Source organism: Terrapene carolina, unplaced genomic scaffold (genome assembly GCF_002925995.2).
Source record: "Terrapene carolina triunguis isolate 2854851 unplaced genomic scaffold, T_m_triunguis-2.0 Scaffold198, whole genome shotgun sequence".
NCBI classification, from domain to species: domain Eukaryota; kingdom Metazoa; phylum Chordata; order Testudines; family Emydidae; genus Terrapene; species Terrapene triunguis.
This window is the reverse complement of record NW_020664549.1, coordinates 4,062,409-4,081,888: the sequence shown is the minus strand read 5'-3', so window position 1 is coordinate 4,081,888 and position 19,480 is coordinate 4,062,409. Positions and strand designations below refer to the sequence as shown.

Here is a 19,480-nt window from a genome sequence, read left to right as displayed (position 1 = left end):
TGAAGATAGGACAAGAAGTAATGGACTTAATCTGCAGCAAGGGAGATTCAGGTTAGATATGAGGAAAAACGTTCTAACTATAAGGATAGATAAGCTCTGGAACAGGTTTCCAAGGGAGGTTGTGGAATCCTTTTCATGGGAGGTTTTTAAGAACAAATTGGACAAACCCATATCAGGGATGGCCTAGATTTATTTGGACCTGCCTCCATGCAGGGGACTGGACTTGATGATCTCTTGAGGTCCCTTCCAGCCCTATATTTCTGTGATTCTATGATCTTGGGTCCCTTGGTTTTACCACAACCCTCAGTCTTGCTGACACATGTATTGATCCAGCAAAGCCTTTAGGGACTATTCACATGCTGGACGTGTGCACAAATGTTTTGCTGAATTGGGCCCTTACTGCATTTCAGTATCTCAAGATGTTCTGTAACCTCCTCCATGGAGAACCCCTCTCTCTTGTCTGTTTAGATTGTATGCTCGGCAGGGCTGGGACTGTTTCTTTGTGCATATACAGCAGCTAGCTTGTTGAAGTCTCTAAGCATTGCTCTAATACAAATAAATAGTAATAAGGCTGCATTCTGATCTCCTGTAAGAAATATCCTTTGAATAGGAATTTCCCGGTGACCTTCCACAGTAAAAGATTCAGCTAACTTCTCTGCTACTACATCATCCTCTCTAATTCCCCACCAAACCTTCTCCCCTTGGGGGCCTGGGTCTCCAGTCATGCACAGGCAGCTTTACTACTTCAAATGTACATTGGGAAATGATTATTTTTGTTCGTTTCTGGCTCGCTGTTCATCACATGGAGACTTAGTCTCGCATCTATGGCTGTCTTCATTGCAAATGAAGGTGTGTGTTTACCTCAAGAATGGTGGGGGGGGAGAAGCTTGATCTCAGCTAGCAAAATCAAGAGAAAAACTGCCTGTGCCTTGTTACCACTAGGATTTTGCATTACAATAGCTCGCTCCATGTAAAGACACACTTCGTTTCTGAAGTGAAGACGTAGCCACTTGCAGTGGTGTAAATCAGGAGGAATTGCACTGAAGTCAATAGGGTTTTAGCTGTTGTAGGTAGCAGAAGAATTAAGTGTCTCATACAGGAGTTTATTTCCAGCTTTAACCTTTCTTGAAATACGTTGTATTGTGTTGTTCAAACAGCTGGTGTTTTAGCTATGTGCGTTTCCATTTTGCCGTGCTGGTTTTACTTTCCTCCTCTTTAATTTGAGGGGGGAGGTCTGCTCCGAGGCACACAAACTTTCTCTCCCTCTAATACCGGGGCCTCTCCGTGCTGAGACTTCTGCCGTGTCCTGAACTGTGAGCGTTTCCTTGGGTTTCCTTGTACCGTGCTGGGAGTGGGACATGGTTTGGGCCAAGTCATCTGAATGGTTTAACCTTGATGGTTGTTTGTTCAGTGCCTAGAGGCTGCTACTCAGCTCAGGGCTCCATGGGTGCTCTGCGTATAGCCAGTGAGAGACCTTCCCTGTGCCAGAGGTGGGATTTTCAAGGAGCCAAAGGGAGGAAGGTGGCCAGATTCTATTTTATACTCCGTGGGGGTTGAATGCCTTAGCGTGCCCTTGAGAAGCCCAGCCTCAATCCACAAGCCAGACAAAGGGGGTGGGAATAGGTTGTTTTAATACCCCATCTCATGGATTACAAAATTGTCCACGACAGGAGTTCTTGCAGTGATTCTGAAGCAGCTGGCACAGGCCATTGTCAGAGAGGGGCCTGTGTGCTGACCGGCTTGGCTGTCCCTATGCCTTTATGTCTCTACCCACCAGAACACTATAAATAACAAATAATAATAACCCTGGTGTGGAGCTGGCGAGTTATTTGTGGTTTTGCTAAGGAAGTAACTTTTCATAGAAACAAACATTGGTGACCAAACGCCTCGTGGTCCAGCAGTGAAAATGTTTTATACACCATCACCCAAGCGTGCCGAGAGACACTAGGGCAAACGCCGCCAGGGTAAGCAGCCAAGGTATGGAAATCGGTGAAAGCAAAGCTGTGTTTGATCTGTCAGGAGCTCACTGATTAGCTTGTGCTCTGCTGTGGTTTTCTGGGCATTTCTCTTCCCCGCTCCCCCTCCTTTCTCTGAATATCTTTGAATCTGAAAGGCTTTAGTGCATTAATTTCAGACTGAATGTAAATAAGCCATTTGGATTTTTCCCAGTCGAGCAAACTTTCAAAACAGAGTTTTGTTTCTCTCTCTCTCTCTCCTTCTCCAATCTGGCATATGGGATTGGAGGATTTTTCTCGCACTCCCTCCACCATATTCTAAATCGCTTAATCACATTCTAAAATAGTCATTTGGGGGGGGGTCAGTAAACCACCTGGATGGATGAGGCAGTATATGTGGGAAAACCAAGAGAGATCACTCATTCATTTTATCTGCAAAAAACCAGATTAGAAAGCTCCCAAACGGTATATTGTTGCACAGTAGCATGTTGATAATGGCAAGCGCCTCAGTAGAGTATATCTTTGTTTATCTCTCCATCCGCCATCATCTTTCCTCTCCCTAGTCATCCCTGGGAGATTAAAGGGAAGAGAAAGATGAAGACAAAAATGGCAAGAGAATCCATGCCTTCATTCATATGAAAAGGGGACTCTAGCCAACACGCTAGATACAGATATTCTTCAAGTTTGGAAGGGCATAAGTCTGGATCGAACCATGGTGACTCCCCCTCCTTGTCCTCTTTGGAATGGGTCAAACCAATGTTCTAGGTCGAAATACCCCAAGTTTTGCAAAAAGAAGAAGTTTGTTTCGGACCTTGGCAATCGAAATACATCTCTAACTTCAGGGCACAAGGCAACCTCTAGCTCAGAGAATTAGGGAGAAACTTTCCCTCTTTTATTTTATATAGTTTCTTGTACCGCCCTCATCACCAAAGCCTGAGCGCATTCCAGTAACGTATAAACAGACATAACTAGCCTCTGACATGTCAGGAAGTTATTCCTGAATTGTCCACTAGGCGATTTCTTGCCCCTTCCTCTGTAGAAGGTGGTACCGCTAGCCATTAGAGATGGGACATCGGTCTAGCTCCACCGCGGCTCTGGTCTAGTACGGTCATTCCTATGTTGTATTTAAGACATGCTTGGGACAACTAAGTATTTAGCGATGGGAAGACCTCTAAAGGTTCAGCTAAGTACCCACAAGTTTGAGTACTCCAGGATTATGTATATGTAGACCATTCCTGACAAACACCTGTCAGGGATGGTCTAGGTATACTTGTTCCTGCCTCAGAGTGAGGGGATGGATTAGATGACCTTTTGAGGTATCTTCTAGCTTATACATTTCTGTGATTCCTCTGACCCTTAGCCAAACCTCTTAGAACTTTTCAATTGGGATGCTGGCACAAGAGTCTTTCTTGGACACTTCCTCTATTGTGGTCCACAAGAACAAAAGAAAACGAAGAGGAATCTAAGAAAGTGTGCCAGTCATCCTCGTGATCCTTTACTTGTATTAAATCTGAGGTCATTCTAACCTCCCTCTGAAGTCAGAGCAAGGGTTAACCTGGGTTAGCTGAACTTGTGCTGACTACAGCTTGTTCCTTGTTTACACTCGAAGCTAAACTGAGTTCCATCCTGGTTCAGCTAAACTGACCACCAATTGCTGGCAGGGTGCAATTTCCAGTTGTTTGCAAAAGAGTTTTATGATATGTTGACTAGATCATGATAGCTAAACATAATCTAACTCCCCCCCACACACACCCTACACACCTTTTTATCCTACTCAAGACCAGGCCCAAAGATTGGCCCATAAGTTTCATAGCTCCAGTGGGAATGTAGTACCACAATAAATCCACAATAAATCCATCCAATGAATGGAATGCCCTTCTACTTGTAACAGGTGTCATTTTTGCACACCTTATATTGAATGAATGGTACAAGGTGCCCAGTGAAATAGGTGAAGATACATGGCTGACACATTACTCAGTGTCACCAAATCTTCCTGCAAATCTTGCAATATTTGGCATGGGTTTGTTCTTAAAGTCTCAGCTTCTGGAGTCTAATGATGTCATGAACATTTCAGCTTTCCTTTTTTCTTAAGTAAGTTTCTAGTCCTTGTGGTTGAAGGGAAAAATCCTGAATATGGGATCCAAGTGCATCCTACAGGCTCAGAAACCAGAAGGCAAATGAAAAGAACATTTTTTTTTTTAATAATCTCACATTTTTAAGCCAATCTCATGATTGATTGAGGCCTGACTCATGACTTTTGAATGCTTATTGCATCCTATTGTCTCTGTGCTTATAAACAAAAATGTTTTCCTATGCCCAGTTGGCATTCATTTTTTCCCCTCCAACATATTTTAAAAATATTGTGCAGAAGTTATGTTGTTTGCATCGTTAATGATGCACCACAGCTCCATTTTGTTATCTAAGCAGGACTCAGGCATGTACTTTGTAAAAGGGAAGGGGAAATCTATTAAACTGCATGAAACCAATTGCCAGCGTGCTATCCTGGTTAAGCAATGTACTCTCTGGTTTTGGGCCTGATTGAGGCGCAGACTGTATCAGCGTTGGTATAAAAGTGTAATTGGGGAAGATGCAGAAATGGCATTTTAGTCAGTAGAGTAACCTGGTGATTAGAGCAAGGGGCTGGACCTCAGGACTCTTGAGTTCTATGCTCTGCCTCAGTTTCCCCACTTGTAAAACGAGGATAATAGTTATCCTATTGGGTGCTGAGGCTTGAATGAAAGGTGATCTCAAGATGTGGTAAAGGGAGGCTGGTGGGATGCAGCAGCTATATGGCATATGCGTATCAGTATGTAACTAGGAAATGAGAAAGGTTAGGATCAGGCAATCCCCAATCCCAAAATGTCTGACGTTTTGTTAGCACTTAATGCATCAACCCCTAGTTGTTAGCATCTAATCAGTGTCTGCTCACAGCTGTTTGCCGGGGGTCAGGGATGACTCTGGATTCTGCTGCAGGGGCTCAGCAGCTTCCCAGGGAGATCCCTCGGAACCCCAGAAGATTTCAGGGCAGCCTAAGTCTGGTGGCTGCCTCTAGTGCCGTGAGCAGCTCTCTCCCTGGAGGTCAATGGAACGTCAGGCTTTGCATGAGAGGAAAACAACCGGTTCCTGACCAGGGGGTGTTGGGTGAAGGATAACACGGCTCTGTCGCTGACCTGCTGAGTGATCCTGGGCAAGTCCCGCTCTGTGCCTCAGTTTCCCTTCCCAGCCTTTGTCTGTTGTGTCAGGGTGGGATTTTTAAAGACATTAAGGCTCCTAACTCCCATTGATTTCAGTGGGAGTTCAGTGCCTAAATACTTTCAGAAAATCTGGCCCGAAGCCCTTTGGGGCAGGGATGGTCTCTCACCATGTGTACGTTCAGCACTCAGCACACTGGGGCCCTGAGGTGCTGCCAATAATAGAAATAATTACAAAAGTGAAGAGGTAAACCTGCCTGGATTTCAGGGGTAGTTGAGGGTTGCTCAACATCTTGCAGTATCAGTCTCCCCAGGTGTGTTGTGCAAAGGATTATCGAGCAGATCAGAGTCCCCAGGGCTGAGCAAGGATAGGTGGAAGCCACTGGCTCACAAACACTGTGTGGGACAGCAAGTGCTGCAAACATGTCTTTAGCGCCTTGTCTTCTTAGAGCATCTGATCCAGACAGACCTCCGCTGGGCACCAAACCCATAGCTTTGCAGATCATACTCTATTGGGCGCCTTGTTATGCCAAGTATCTCTTTCAGTGATGCAATTACACTCTTCAGAGCAAGAAGTATGAGAGTTCTATTTAGCGTTATACCTGATGTCACTGAAATAATATCTAACACGTGGCTACTTCCTCCCAGAAGGCATATAACTCCTGGGGTACCTTGCCAAGGGATGATTAGGAGCCAGGACTCCTGGGTTCTACTCCCAACTCTGCTGATGGTTCGCCATGCAAATATAAGGAGGTTACGTCATCTCTCTGTGCCCACCTGTAAAATGGGGATAATAATTACCTGCCTGTCTGTTTCACAAGGCTTGTTTCTAAAGCACTTTGAGATCCTGAGATGAAAGCTACTGTATGAGTGTAGGGTGTTTCGTTAATAGTATTGTTTTCCCCTGGGCCTGACTGGGTCTGGAAAGCTCCCAGCAGGGAAGAAGATGCATCAAAGCAGGGGTTGATCTGCCTTTTTACAGGGTCCCTCGAGCCTGTTTGAAGCGTGAGCATGTCTGGGCAGTCTCCCTGACACCACCACAAGGAAATCTGTCTGAGCTCTAGCCAGCAAAGGTGCCCACGCCCATGGGGCACTGAGCTGTTAACAATGAGACACACGTGTTGACTCCACAACATGCCAATCACAGAACCACAGAGAGTAGGAGCAACTCCTGCCACTGGGTCTCAGTGCCAGGAGAGGTGTTGGGGCTGCTTCGGCAGCTCACGTGCTCTGCAGAACACTTGTGAAGCGCATCGCGGCGGCTCTCACGTGTGGGTACGCGGCTGAAGAGATGCCAGGGAGTGAGTCAGTGTGTCTCACACAGGGGAGAACCAACTTGTCCAAATTCTCTCCTGCTCTATATTTCTGCCCTGTTTGTTCCAGTGGAAATGAATCTAATTGCCAATTTCCTCCCTCCATCTCTCTGTTTGTATAGGAGACCTTGCGTTCGGTGTAATTAACCAGGTATGAACAGCGTGCAGCCCAGCCAGCTATCTGTTTGTCTATCAGTATTACTTGTATTGCATTAGCATCGACAGCCTCCGTTGTACTGGGTACTGCAGACACATCATGAGAGACCCTCCCTGCCTCAAGAGCTTATATTCTAAACGGACAAAAGGGGCGTTACAATCCTCGTTTTATATTTGAGGCACAGTGACTTGCCGTGTTACAAAGCTGGGGATTGAAACCAGATCTCCCAAGTCCTTGTTCGGGGTCTTAACCACAAAGCCATCCTTTCTCTCATCTTCTGGTAGCCCACCACCAGTAGGTGGTAGCCCCCAATTATCTGGAAGTCTAATTTTTCAGATGTTGGGTCCCATCCTTTAGTCACTTGCATTGGGGTAAACCAGGAATGACTTTACTGAAGTCGGTGAAGTTACAGGGGGGGAACCCTGTGTATGTGACCATCAAGCCCCTGATAATATATTACATTGTAGGCTTTTCTGAGTAGGCAATCATGTCTTTTCTAATTATTGAAGTGTTATGTCTATTTAGGGCGCCCTATCAAAGTGTGTGAATAATTATCTCTGGGCCAGATCCAGCTGGCCGATAGCACTAATGTATGACAGTGTAATTCCATTCGTATCAGTTCTGGGTTTACACAAATGCAGTGGAGAACCTTATGATCACATGGCCTGAAAGGTAACCTCAGGATCACGTGTGACAAAGGGCTTGAACCAAAGCTCACTCAAGTCAATGGAATTTTTGCCATTGGCTTTAGATCAGGCCTATAGGGGCAAACTTTGCATGTCCTACTCAGGCCAAACTTCCATGATTGAGCATGATTGTGACCTGCCAAATGACTGCAACATTTAGCTCTGTGTGGCCACTACTCTATTTACAACCAGGTATGCACCTCTTTCTCCCATGGCTTGGGTTTTCAAGGAAGCATTAGAACATTTCCTCCCCTTTGCCCTGCTTTGAGGGGTTCACATACTTCTACTTCCTGCCCCGGCTCACTCTGAGTGTTGGACCCAAATTCTCAGTGCAAACCTTTCCTGAAGCTGCTGAATTTCTCCTGGTTTCACATTAAAACCAGGCAAAATCACATGCCTGTGGGAAAGTACTGTAGAATGGAAGAGGGCTGAAACCAACAGGGTTCTACAGAAATTACTCTAACAGCCTCAAAGATTTCATAGCGAATGAAGGTGGGGGAGAATTCTCTGCTGGATTCTACAGGATAGTTTGAAAAACCTCTAGAAAGATCACTGTTTTCTATTAAATTCGATCGGACTGTCCCATAAGGGGATTTAATCTTGATGTTCGTGTGAAACCATAAACCAGTCCAGATTTGCTGGTACGTAGAAAACAGCTGGGAAGCAAAGTCTCCGGCACGCACACTCCACCACCAAGCATTGGAGGTGCTAGTTAAATTCTGGGGCTTACATCCCTCTGAACTTAAAAGTAGGGCTTAGCTAGGCTGAAAGGCTCAAGGATCCTCGGCTGTATTTTTCAGCCAGGTGAGCATCACGCATGTTTTTGCCTTTCCTACCAAAAGCTCACGTGCCTCTGTTGACTGTCTATCTAGGTGCTTATATTGCCCCCATCCGTCTCCGAGCACCTCACCATCCTGAATGGATTTTATCCACTCAACAGCCCTGTGAGGTGGGGAAGGGTTATCCCCATTCTACCGATGGGGAGCTGAGTTAACCATGCAGGAAGACTGTAGCAGATTTGACTGGGAGTCAAATTGAGGTCTTTCAAGCACCGAGCTCATGCCCTATCCACTGGGCAATCTTCGCCACTCTCTTTGTTGGATAGCTTTGTACGAGGTCGCTGTCTTCCCCTGCTTTTCTCTCCATCAGCCTCTCGGAATCTGGTCTAGAGTCCTCTAGAGTCAGTGCAAAGAGTCCCGCTGACCCCAGTGGACTTTGGATCAGGCCCTCCTCCCTCATGTCATTATGGCCACTATAATTATATGTGTGAGGTCTGCCTCCCTTCCTCCCCGTCTGCCTCCTGCCCTGTCTGCCTGCATGAAGGATCTCTTGTTATCTTGAGTATAATGAGGGGTCCAAGGCCTGCCGCTCTCTCCCCGCCCTCTGCCCCTGCCCGGCTGTGTGTAGGACCTCTTGCTATAGTCAGTGTAATTATGGGTGCTTGGTCTAGCTTTATCCTCCTAAGGTATAATTTAGCTTTATATAAAGTGTGGTTCCGCCCCGATGCTGCTGCACCTCCAGCCCCTGTTGTGTAAACGGTTGCTATTCTGAGAGATAAGGGAGCATGGGGGAGGGTTGGAGGTGGATAGGCCAACTGGGAGGCCAGTGGAAGAAAGTGAGGGGGACTCGGCAGAAAGGGGCCGTCTCTTCATGTTCGCAGGATCTCCGGCGGCCTTGTCTGCATGAGAGGAATTACCCTAACATCACGCGATCCCTCTAACATGCCCTGCATACAGACACCAAAGCCGTCTCGGGTGCTGCAAGCCATGCCTGGCTGCTGTAGGATTCCCGCCCACCCCCAGGGCTAACCAGGACTGAGGCTGAACGGTGTCCGCTCCATCATGTTTTGGCCCGTGCGGCTGGAAATCCGTGTCGCGTCACAACAGCAAAGCCGAATGAAGTCCTCGTCGGGCTGTCCCACAGTGCCGCTCTGGCCATCAAGCTAACCCACCAGTCGCTCATGTGCTTCATTCACAATGGGCCCCAGACAGGTGGTAAGGATGAAGCTGCACAGGGCCTGGATTTGGGGGGGGTCTGTCTGTCAACTCCATTGCATACCTACCGACACCCCTGCCTGATCTTGTTCCCCCATCTGGACAGAGGGACTTGGAGGCCTGCCTCACTAAGGCTATACCTTCCACCAAGTGCTGAGGGCTGCATGTCTGGTTTGTCCATCTCCTGTGGGCCAGCCCCTTTGACGGAGACCTGCCAGACAAAAGCCAAGCCAAGGGAATCTCAGGAGCCTGGCAATCCAGAGGATTCTGGCTGAAGCTGGGATATGTGACAACCAGCTGCTCAGTCTGTGTGGGTGCGAAGGAGCTGTACCTTTCCAGCAGGCTTCGGGAGCAGATGGCATGTGCCTGATGGCCTCCTCCTCTTTCTCACTGGTCTCGCTGTGCTACCATTCAGTTGCGGTAACAGCTCTCCCACGTTTCTCATGCAGCAGCGTCTTGTGGGTGCCAGCTGGGACTGCGACAGCATGGGCTGCCTATCACTCAGTGCCCTCTTCCTCCCATCTGGGATCGCCCTGGTGAGATCCTCCTCAGAGCAGTGCCCTTCTAATGCCCACTACGGTTCCTGGGCCCTTCTTCGCGGAAGTGCCCAAAGCGCATGCCGGCGAAGACTCCCACAGCATGGGACTTTTTATTCACCCTGTGATAGGATGCTGCTGTGAGAAAGCAGTGCAGTCTGCTGGAGTCCCAGTGAGCTTCCACACAGCAGTGTCCTATCCCTGCTGGATAGAACCCCTGGCAGTGTGAGCTTCCCCACAGCAGTGCCCTGAGGGTTGCTAACTGGAGCTCTTGTAGCATGGGCTTGCTCCCAGGAGTGCCCAGGCAGGACTCCAGTAGGGTCTGAGAGAAAATTTCAAATATTATTTTCTGAAAATGATCATGGGAAAAATACCCATGTTTCCAATTTCATACCAGGCCGCTATGGGTATGACTACCCTGTCCACAGCAGGGAGCCTCCTAGCCCAGGTCGACAGATTCAGGCTCATGCTACCACACTAACAATAGCTGGGTAGGTGTCGCCTTTTGGGCTGGAGCTTGGGCTCTGGAGCCTGGGGCGGGAAATAGGCTTCAGGGCCGGAGCCATAACGTCCAAGTGCTGTCTACGTGGGTACTTCCAGAGCGCTCGGGTGAGCTCTGCAAGGCCAAGGCTGGGAGCTCGCTGCCACGGCAGCATATGGGACAGAGAGGTTTTGCTTTTCACAGGGTAACCAAATGGACCTCAGACCTTGTGACCATTTCGAATTGCTGCGCGTCTTCCAGGAACAAACTGACCGTCACGCTCACACGGCATTTTAACATTTAGAAAATAAGCAGGGGTTGGATTTAAACAAATCAAATGATGCACCAGCCTGTTTCTGAGTAAAACATCTGAGAAATGTTGTATGATTTTAAAATTTGAATTGTGAAAACCTGGTGGGATTTTCAAAATGATGTTTATTGAAGTCTTTTAAGTCATGATTTGAGGACTTCAGTATCTCAGTTAGAGGTGAGGGGTCTATTCCAGGAGTGGGCGGGTGAGGTTCTGTGGCCTGCAATGTGCAGCAGGTCAGTCTAGATGATCATGATGGTCCCTACTGGCCTTAAAGTCTAAGTGTCTTATTTAATTGTTTGTCCAGCAGTAGCGCCTAAGGGCCCCAGTCACAGACCAGGAGCCCATTGTTCTAGGCACTGTACAAACACAGAACACGATAGTCCCTGCCCCCAGAGAATTCACAAGTGCTCAGCACTGGCCTGACTCTGTTCCAGCAAAGTCAAGGGGACTTTTACCATTAACTGCATCAGGGCTGCCCTGAGGATTCAGGGGGCCAGGGGCAAAGCAATTTCGGAGGCCCCTTCCATAAAAAAAAGTTGCAATAATATAGAATACTGTATTCTCGTGGGGGCCCCTGTGGGGCCCGGGGCCTGGGGCAAATTGCCCCACTTGCCCTCTCCCCCCCCCCCCCGGGCGGCCCTGAACTGCATGAGGAGCAGAGTCGGACCGTGCTGAGCGCTTCTGAAAATGCCACCCAAAATGACCAGATCCTCAACTGGTGTAAATCGATGTAGCTCCCTTGGCGTCAATGGAGCTGTGCCTGTTTACACTAGCTGAGGATCTGGCCCTAGGCTTCTTAACTTTCTTGTGAATAGTGTGCCCAGGCTCGAATCTGGGAAGCCTGCTGCCTTCGCACTGTTTAAGGGATGTGAAGATGGAACGGATGATGGAAGAGGTGTCTCATTGTTTCCTGGTACTCCCCACTCAGTCTGTCTGATGCCATCTGTTGTCTCTGGTCTTATATTGCAATTGTAAGCTCCTTGGGGCAGGGACTGTTTATGTTCTGTCTTTGTACCGCACCTAGCAAGGTAGGATCCTGGTCCATGGTATGCTAGCACATATAATAATAATTAGAACCTTACTGTCTTTCTCAGATCAGGAGGAGATCTCGTGCACTTCCTCCACGCAGAATCCAGCGGTAGCACCGTCTGCTCTGTGCCACATCCCAGCCCCTCACCCTCAGGCCCCCGCAACGGAGGAGAAAGAGAAACTGCCAGATGACGACAAGTCCCTGAACCTTCTGGCAAATGGAACAGCACCACCCAAAAGTGAGGCCAAGTCAGAATTCATGGTCACTCCCGAAGCTGTGACACGTAAGTCTCTGCTTCTTTTCCTTGGGTTCTGCTGGGGCGGGGGCGGCATTGGGGGTTTGGCTCCTTGAAATCACGATGGTACCTCTCCCCTCACTCATGGGTTCAAAGAAACCCATAAACTATTTGGGACGGGGACTGTCTTTTCATTTTTGGTATGTACAGCACCTAGCACAATAGGCCTAGTCCCAGGTTGGGGCTTGTAGGAAGTACCGTAATACATACAAAAATAATGTCAGAGGCTCCTAGCAATAGTGAGCACTATCCCTGTTCTTCCATTATCCTCCCACTCCCAGATAAAAGCAGGGAGCTGTATTTTTATCCCATACACTAGGGTGTGGCGCTAGTCCGGGTGGCGAAAGTAGGAGTAGCATCCAGTGAGGGGGTAATTGCTGCTGCTGTTGTCTGTAGTGTTAACCTTACCTGCCAAAGTTATACACAGGGACATGTGGGAAGAAAAATGAGGGACACGCCTTCTAACTCCTGTGAAATGCACCAGACGGGGAGAGCCCCGCAGAGGGACAGAAGGGGGAAATGGGAGGGGTTTTGCTAACATTACAGACGGTCCCTCCTACACCGGCATGTAGGCAAGTTAAGTAACTAGGGGTTGAAGAAGTGGCAGGACCAACCTGCAGGGATTGTGGGTTTAAGGCTAAAGTGCATCTCTCTGACTGCCCCAAACACAGCTAAGGGCACAGTAGGGATGAGGATCTGCAGTTCCCACATGAGAGACGGGTTGTGTCCTTTGAGAGAGATCTGATACCAGCAGCTCTGCAGAGGGACAAGTCAAGGGGGGCTCATGCATTGGGGGTACTGCTCCGCTGGGATAGCAGTGATGAAAGCTGTGGCATAGGCAGGTCGAGAGCGTTTTTAGCACTGTGCTGTCGAAAGCCTGCTCTGTGACGGGTCAGATAACACAGTGGGAAGATCGCCAGAGTTCTGTCTGTCTGTGGCTATGCTATCGATCTGCAATCGGAGGGTCACTGCCGCTCAGGCAGGCGTAGCCACGCTAGCTTTAATCGAGTGAACGCAGCTGCGAATCGCCCTGATGGCATAGCCACTGGTGTGTGCTGTACAGGCCCACCCAGTCCCCCTGGGTGTGTACTTGCAATGCTAGCCTGTGCTGAAGCTGTGTTGCTGGGGCTTCTGTGCTGTTTTTAGCTTTGCCCGTTAGTTAGGTGAAGCTGCAATCGTGCTTTGGAGTGCAGCGTAGGCATAGCCTCTATCCATGCGCCCACTTTTGCTGGGACAGCGCCACCGTTGCATTATGGGTCCCATTTTTGCCAGTGCAGACAACCAGCTCTATCCCCTGTCCCCTGAAAACACCAGCAGAGCTGGATCCAGGGGCAGGCTACCCCTACTGTGCCTCGTGCTGAAGGTGAGGGAAGGTGGTTTATCAGGTTTGGGAGAAAGCAGGCCAGTCCCTTGCTGAATCGTTAGATCTGTTCTCTCCCTGCCCTCGGACTGCATCCCTGAGCCTGGATTTAAGGGTCTTGCCCTCAGTCTGCCCCTTAGGCACACAACAGTAAATCCCCTTTCGTTGGATAGTTCAGTAGAGTCTTTACTTTTCCAGGGGCATGAAATGGATTGAGGCTTCCCATTGGAAAGCGGGACGGTGGGGGCTGAGGCTCTCAGTGAGGTTGACAAATTGCCGGTGGTGCAGACTAGCGGGTAGGACGGAGGGCAGCCAGGGAAAGGATAGCGAAGTAGGGTTGATCCTGATGGATGGACAGGATGAGAGTACATGGAGTGAAGAGATTACGTGCTTCCTGTACTGTAACTTGGAAACCTTGCAGGCATCTGACCTTCTGCACCTCTGAGTCACTCTGTTGTACCCTGCCTGGGGAGCAAGCTCTCAGCCCTCCTCTCTTTGCCGCGGATTGGCTCACGCATGCTGCCTCCGCATCAGCCCCAGTGCAGTCCGCCCTAGGTGGCTTACCTGGAAACAGAGCAAGCTCTCTCTGGAGTGGATGAACAACACTAGGGCAGTTGACAGGTACACAGGCTGTGGGGGGGAGAAATCCAGTCTCATGCTTCAGGGTATCATCAGATTGCAACAGGAGTCAGGAAGAATTTCCCCCACTGAATATAGCATTGGTTAACTGCACTGTGATGAAGTTAAATCTTTCCTCTGAATCTCCAGGCATGCAGCTGGAAGGAGGATATTGGACTGGACGGAACAATGATCTTAGGTACTTATCTGGCCCCCATACCATAATATCTGAGCCCCTCATAATCTTTAACGTATTGATCCTCCCAGCAGCCCTGTGAGTAGGGGAGTGCTAGTATCCCCATCGCACAGGTGGGGAATTGAGACACAAAGGCAATTCCTAAGTGAGTTAGGTGCCTAAGACCCATTGACTTTCAATGGGAGTTAGGTGCCTAGCCCACTGAGGTGGCTTTGGAAATCCCATATTAACTGAATTACCCAAGGTCACACAGAGAATCTGTGGCAGAGCAGGGAATTGACCCCTAGATTAGCACCCAGACCCCTGGCCCATTCTTCTTTTCTGATATAATGGGGCAGGGGGGTAACAAGCAACCATGGAACTGGATTTGTTTGTGTAACTTCTCACCTAGCACCAGGAAACCTGAGCTCTAGGAGTGAGGCTATTATGTGCCTTAACCCTCAATGAAGGGTCATTCAGCTCTGGAACAGGCTGTTGAATCACCATCATTGGAGGTTTTTAAGAATTGGACAAACCTGTCAGCAGGGATGGTCTAGGTTCACTTGGTCCTGCCTCGGTGCAGCGGGCTGGGCTTGATGCCGTCTCGAGGTCCCGCCCAGCCCTGCATTTCTTTGATGAATTTGTCTCTTTCCAACAGCCACACCAACCCTGTCACTCTCCAGTCATGCCGCTTTATGGGGTAATGATGCCGGAGTGTGTGACAACCAATCAGGGTGGACCTTTGAACAGACACTTCACATTTACCATATGGGGATTAAATACAGTGAAACCTGTTCTACCGGAAGCTGCCATTAAAAAGTCGTCATTTTCCAGCAGTTACCCCACGCTGCTATCTGAGACACCCGCGTAATTCCCTGTGCTTCGAATGGGAAGTAACAGTGGTATCTTAGTAAGGTGGGGAATGTTTGTTTTAATGATGACCTCCGCTAATGGCCAATCAAAAATCCCTTGTCAGGAAGATGTGGGTCTTTCCCTAATGATGAAGCAACGATGAACTGCAAATAACTTCAGGCTTTCAAGACCTGGGCCAAATTTCAAAGAGCTCAGGTCTGATTTCCAAGTGCTCAGGACCCAGAATTGGGGCCAGATTTTCCAAACAGTTCAGTTCCCTTTTAGGTACCTAAGTAAATAGCCGAAGTTTTCAGAATTGCTCAGCACCCAATGTGCTGAGTTATTGGGAAAGTCTGGCCATCAGTGTCACAATGGGAGCAGCTGGGGGCTGAGTTCCTTTGAAAATCTACTCTGTGGTGCAGGGCAAACAGATCTCAGGTGCATCTTGATGTATCCCCCTGTGGATAATACCAGAGGGAGGTGAAATGACGCATTCTGAAGTATAGGAGAGGTTATAGCATTGGGATCCTGTAATTTATTATCCGAGAGTCAGCACTTATGGGAGAAGGCAGGGAGCTTTGGGAAGGGGGCTTTGGAATTGTGTCCCTGTTCCATGGTCCTGGTATTATCCCAGCGTTGTGAGGGACTCAGAAAAATGACCTTCAGCAAAATTGATTGTTGTTCCTAAAACCTTGTCTTAGCAGGAAGAGACACTGCTGTGGTCAGATCCTCAATCCACTCAAAGTTCCTGATGACATGACTAGAGCTGAATCTACATAGTGCTAGGAGCTGCTGAAGGTGCCATCTCTTGTATAGGAATTAAAATCAAGGTCCTGGCCTCTTTAGGCCATTAAATATCCAATGACAATGTCCCCAAAATAGGGGTGATAGTCCTGGGTTCCTGGACCATTTCTAACTGGTTAATTGCATTCTAACTCCCTAAATTCTCCTTGAACTTGCAATTGGATACGAGACCCTCCTGGACTCACTTGTCGTGTAGTGTTGCACTGCGCTGTTAAACAGCTGTTGCATTCCTCCCCAGAGGTGGCTGCATGTCGGAGGTAGACTGTAGCCATTCTTCCATCTCCTTTTGAGTGTTTGGGGATCCTTTGCGTGGAAAACCGCCCTATAACTGTAAGATATTATTACTAACTCTGAGGGGAAATTCTGGCCTGGCTTCTCTGCTGCTCAGTGCTTGTCTGAATCAGGGAATGATTTTGATTTACAAACAATTTAATCCGAGGAATGCAAAGAAACAGAGAAAGCCAAACCATGTACACCAGGCACTTTTGTAAACCCGGCCATTTTCAAAAACATTTAACGACTGAAGCTGTAGAATATTTGTGGGGAGTGGCTGGCGAGGCATGTCTGAAAATTCCTGACCTGTGCTTCTGACTTTCTCTCTGTGGACTGCATCAGATTCCTGGGCCCAATGGGCCTTTCTTGCATCAGATTGAGCAGGATTTTTGAAGCCTAGCATATTGGAATCATACTGGACCATGCACTGCTAGACTCTGTCTACACCAAATGAAGGCGGGGACCTGGTTCCAACAGGGCAATAGAGACTGTTTCCCTGTAACTGGGTGAAAAAGATTAGTGCATTAGAGGAGGGAGTGTAATCTAGTGGATGCAGTACTTTGCTAGAAACTCGGAATATGTGGGTTCAATTCCCAGCTCTGCCTTTAACCTGCAGCCAATTCACTTCCCCTCTCTGTGTTTCTGTTTAGACTGTAAGCTCTTCAGGGCAGGAACTATCTCTTACTTGGGGTATGTACAGCACCTACCACAATGGGGCCTGGATCTTGGCTGGAGGTCTCTCTCTGTGCTACTGTACGATAAATAATAGTTGTCCAGCTACAAGTAGGCTAAAAGTTGCAAAAAGATCAGGGGACAATCATTGGTTGTAACTGGATTCCCTGGCTCTGGGCTTGAAAGACTTCTGTTGGCTGCAGTGGGCTTTGGACAGGGTTGCACTGAAGATGGGGCCTTTTAGAGGGGCGGGGCCCAGACAGTTAGGGTCTAGCAGGACTGCACCCTCTCGAACACTAGTCTCATGACAGTTTGGAAACACACCCGCCCACCCCAGGGGCTATTGTATCTTCTTGTCTCTTTGACAACGGGAGAGATGCCATTCTAACAAATCGTGCCTGGGGGAAGAGCCGTGAGGCCAGCCTCCGCAGGGAGAACTGGGGAAATGGTAATGAGCAGCTGGGAGCAAAATTCTTATCAGCTGAGGCCTCACCTGTAATTTTCCGATTCAGGGATTCACCGCTATGTAATCTCACTTGTGCCCCTGCGGTTAAGGTCATGTCAGCGCAAACCCATGTTCTCAGGGGCGGATTTAAACTCAGCTGTAGAAGTTCACTTGGAGTTTGCGCCAAGGATACAACCCAGTTCAGGGGGCAGCTCTGTTTAGCCGGTGTATAAATGTATGTCCATGTGTAGCTATTTTATTATTATGCTAGCACTGAGAGACAGGGGCCCTATTGTATGTAATAGGCGCTGGACAGACACACAGTACTAGATAGTCCTTGTTCCAAAGAGCTTACAGTCTAAATAGACAAGGCAGAAAGGAAATGGTGTTATCCCTAGTCCCTTTACAGATGGGGGCGGAGGGGACAGAGTTAAGGGCCTGGTTATCAGAAGTGCTGAGAATCCCCAGCACCAGCAGAAATTCCATCCTTTAAATGACTGCTCTAAGATGACACAGGGAGCCTGGGGCAGAAATGGGTGTTGTATCCAGACAAGACCATCCTTCCCCTCAACACAGAGCTGCTGTTCTGGTCTGCCATGATGACACAGTATAAGAAAAAAACAAACCCAAAATACGCAGTTGATGCAATTAGGGCACCTCGATTACATCTTGTACAGATCAATGATGGTTTAAACATTAAAGAAGGAACTTGCGGAGTGATTAAGCCAAGCTAATGAGGCTGTTTTCAAAAGCAGCCACTGATTTTGAGTGGCCGCTTAGACAGTAAGCGCCTTAGGGCAGGGACCCTGTTTTTGTTCTGTGTTTATACAGCCCTTTGCATAGGGGCATCCTTCTCCGGGACTGGGGCCCAGAGATACTATGATAATAGGTATGATGATATGATAATAGGTAATAATCATCGAAACACCACTGGGGCCTGTCAGAGGAGCCAAGTGCCTCCTCCCAATGACGTCAAGAGGAAATGCGTGAAACCAGTCCTTCTGGAACCTGGAACCCTAAACAGCCTCAAAAATGGTTCCTTTTGCTTCCCCTGCAAACGTTTTTTCCCCTAGGCCATTATCTTTGGGGCCATCCCTGCTCCCGCTTCCCCCAAGCTCCCCGGGGGGCAGGATCAGGCCTTCATTGTGACAATGGGAGAGCGTCTAAAGGTTTCCTGCTTTGGAGAATCAGCTGAAAGTTTGGATCCTGCTCCTCTCCGTCGGTGTGTACATTCAGGCTGGGGATCTCTCAAGGACAGGCGCTCGTGTGCTTTCAGGCGTTTCTCCTCCTAGCTGGAAACTGAAACTGAAAATCACCCAGCACCTCAAAGAGGAAAAGGTTGGGGAATGGGAGTCTGATTTAATCCAAGCTCAGTTTGTTCTTTCTTTCATCCCCTCCTCTTCCTTCCTGTCCCCCTCTCACCCCTCCTCTATCTACCCCCCTCCTTCTGGATCACGTCGCCCGATTGTTTTCACCTCAATTTTCAGTCCCGCTTTTCCCAGCATGCTCTGCCACGGAGCTTCTCACACAATCACCCTCCTTTAGGATCCAGTTGCTTAAACTTTCCCCCCGGCCTCGTTCATGCTCTAAAACCAGCCTTAAGCACTAGTGACTGCCTGGGACTGCCCCGCCCCCATTCTGTGTGGGACAAACCTGCTTTGCAAGCCCCGCTACTTCCTTGCCAGCCATTTCCCCATTTCTGCTAGCCGGACCGAGTGTAGCGCTCGCAGCCCTGCTGGGATACCCAGGCTAGGAAAACAAGATGCTGTTTTCTTACCTCCATTGATTTTATTTTTGCCTGCGAGCGGCCTGGCATCCTCGCCAACGTGAGACAGAAGCACCTTGTGTTTGGACGTCTTGCTCGATGCAGTCCTGGCCCTTCTCATCCCTGCAGTTCAGGCTCCCTGTCCCGCTGACGCCCCGAACAGAATGCGGCTACTGTTCCCCGGCTTGGCTCCAGGTGCCTTTGCCCTCAAGCCTTTCTGCTGAATCATCACTTGTTTACTGACGAAAGAGAGAGAGAGAGAGAAATTCAAAGTTTGGCACAGACAACGGCAGGCAGAGTTCTATTTATTTGGTTATGTTGCGGGCCGGGGAGCTTGATGATTAACCCTTCCTGATCTGGATTCCAAATCCTGTCTGTGGTCGGTAACCAGGCCGACTAACCACGCATGGGGGGAAAGGCAGGATTAAACTATTCTCCAGATTCCCCCACATTGCCTTGTCTGGCCACGCAAAGTACAGACGAGCAGCCCTTTGGCCTCAGCTAGGGAGATTCGCAAGCCTGACTTGTTTCTGCAGAATGCGAGGACAAGAGGGAGTCGCAGCTA

General features: G+C 48.7%; 1 protein-coding gene across 2 annotated transcripts in view; it reads left to right on the top strand.

Moving 5' to 3' along the window:
• Positions 1-19,480, top strand: part of LOC113407129 (myoD family inhibitor-like) — a 39,494-nt gene that overhangs the window by 13,700 nt on the left and 6,314 nt on the right. For both annotated transcript variants that reach the window (XM_026655214.2, XM_026655213.2), the window contains exon 3: positions 11,721-11,939. In XM_026655214.2, the coding sequence (XP_026510999.1) occupies positions 11,721-11,939 (219 nt within the window). The remainder of the gene's footprint in view (positions 1-11,720; positions 11,940-19,480) is intronic.